Raw genomic sequence first — 2,506 nt, forward strand, 5'->3', positions numbered from 1 at the left:
TTTTTTTTTTTTTTTTTTTTTTTTTTTTTTTTTTTTTTTTTTTTTTTTTTTTTTTTTTTTTTTTTGGCACAGATCATTCTATTGCCTCATGTAAAACTTCATGCAATGATAAGCTCTGTGCTGTGTGTTATATTCCCTTCAAAGTTTAATACTTTATGCTAAATTCAAGCTTTAGCTCATACGCCCATATGAGGATAAGAGGCCATTGTATTGATTCCTTAATCTGTACTGCCAAAGATGGAATGATGGAACACTGACTCTGATGTTGATTGTGGTGAAGAGTAGAATGAGAAGGAAATACTCCGTAGTTAAGATGAATTATGAGACAATTGTTCCTCACTAACTAATCCAAGAAGCAGATTAGATAAAACATACTGTTAATCCCCGTTTTGAAGACTCGTTTACAGAGTACGAGAGTGAATTCTTTGGTCCTGCGGGATTGTAATGGCTTGTAGTTGATGTTTTCCTTGTCAGTTCCGAACACACAAGATAATCTACAGGCGGTATGCTGGGCTATTTTTCTCGCTCTGTGTTGATATGACGGACAACGAGTTGGCTTATTTGGAGTGCATCCACTTGTTTGTGGAGATATTGGATCACTTCTTTAGCAATGTCTGCGAGCTAGATTTGGTTTTTAACTTTCACAAGGTCTCGTCGTGAATCTCTGTATTTTCTTTTATTTCTATTGTATTCACCTTGATTGTGTTGTAATTTATACTTGTGATTGATTGTTTTCCTATGAAGGTATATCTAATCGTAGATGAATTCATTCTCGCTGGGGAGCTCCAAGAAACAAGTAAGAAGGTAAGAGTAATCGCGAGAAGAAGCTAGGGTTCATTTCTCGCGCCTTATCCTTGTTCTAGTGAAGTGTATTTTGCATAGTTTTTTGCAGAAAAATGGATGTTTGATGCGTATTTTCTTCTGAAACTGCAGGCTATCATAGAGAGGTTGAATGAATTGGAGAAGTTGGAGTAAAGATTGATGATCCACGATGGTTAACTTTTATCCATATTCCAAAGTATGCGCCTTTTCATTTGCTCCCCTTTGATCTTTCTGAACATTTAGGATTATGTCTGATTCTGTTTGAGACTTTGATGAATCTCTAGAATTTCTTTCGATTTTACGCGTAAAGAAGATGGAGTGTTCATGTCATAGGATTGAAGAAGACATTGTGATTGCTGTCATTTCCTCTCCCTATTGCTTCTGTCCTTTAGGTAGAGAATGCTTTCATGTGAGAATGCTCGAACTCTTTTTGTTTCGGTCCAATATCTTGTCAAACATGAAGCATTTTTCTCGTCAATGATTATCTTAAAACGCTTTCTTTTTTTTTAGTACTATTGACTCTATTACAAGATAGTATGTTCTATACTTTCTCGATCTGTTACAGTCCAAGGAGTCAAACCCTACCACAAAATTCGATTCTATAACTTTCTCTCAAAGAGGGTCAGAGAGGTGTCATCTGAGCAGAAGATGTTTAGCTTTAAAACGCGTACTTAATTCACAACTTATTGAAGTTATTAGTATGATATGAAACATCATTTGGTTGACAATCTCACGACCCCTACCTATCCTATGTTTAATGCCATTATTTGTGGGGATTAGGGTTAGGTGATGGGACCATACAATTTCACATCTACGTACTTTGTCAGGCAATTGACATTGAAATTATAGGAGGATTATTAAGTTTAAAACTTTTCCTCATCCTTCAAACCAGTTGACACAAAGAGTAATGATCTATACATACATAACTTTGGAGATATTTTACATGATTTGGTGTCGTCTCATTATCTTATAATGAGATTTGATTAATTGACAGATTGTTAACAAGTATAAAATATAATAGCCCGCAAAGCACACAGAAAAGGTAAATCGATCTTGCGCGACAAACTCAACCAAAAGGGAGTTAACACGAATCTAACTTGTAATCTTTTGATACGAAAATTATGTTCCATCCATTTAGTCACTCATTTCTGGGCAGATTATGCATATTAAATAGGGCCATACTAAGGTAGCCTAAATTTGAGCATGCATAATATATATAAAGAAGGTGGTCCACATGGGATGTGGATGGTTTGCCAAGCCCGCCCCACCAAAACTCTCAATTTCGTAGAGTAGTAGGTTAAGTCTCATTTTGATAGCTCTAAACATGATACGAGTAATTTTGCAAGTTGTAAGGCACCATAACTATGGGGGGCTACAAGATTTAAAAAAATGCACCTTTGCCTCAAACCAAGTTCTAACCAATGGGTGAAGACTTAATTATTTTAGATATGTAGTATCTTAAAAAGTTCGAAACCAAATTTTCATTTAAATAACAATTAAACTTTGCAAGTATAATTTTGGAAATGAACATAAATTAGTCAATAGAGATATCAGATGCTTTATCAAAAAAGATATTTTTAAACGCATGACCTTTCGATACTAAAATTGTGTTCCACATACTTAACCACCCCATTTGAAGCTTTTGTTATTTGTTTGTTTGTTTTTGTTTTTTTTTTTTTTTTTT

At 34.5% G+C, this 2,506-nt stretch overlaps 1 protein-coding gene across 2 annotated transcripts in view; it reads left to right on the forward strand.

The window, feature by feature from the left end:
* Positions 1-1,331, forward strand: part of LOC115996843 (AP-2 complex subunit sigma) — a 2,075-nt gene extending 744 nt beyond the window's left edge. The window contains exons 4-7 of one of the 2 annotated variants that reach the window (XM_031236286.1): positions 475-648; positions 745-804; positions 934-1,018; positions 1,107-1,331. In XM_031236286.1, coding sequence (XP_031092146.1) covers positions 475-648; positions 745-804; positions 934-975 — 276 coding nt within the window. In that variant the 3' untranslated portion in view covers positions 976-1,018; positions 1,107-1,331. Of the gene's footprint in view, positions 1-474; positions 649-744; positions 805-933 lie in introns of both variants that reach the window. The other variant, XM_031236278.1, reaches the window with a different exon arrangement.
* The last annotated feature ends 1,175 nt before the right edge of the window (positions 1,332-2,506 follow it).

The sequence above is a fragment of the Ipomoea triloba genome, chromosome 1, assembly GCF_003576645.1.
Source record: "Ipomoea triloba cultivar NCNSP0323 chromosome 1, ASM357664v1".
NCBI lineage: Eukaryota > Viridiplantae > Streptophyta > Magnoliopsida > Solanales > Convolvulaceae > Ipomoea > Ipomoea triloba.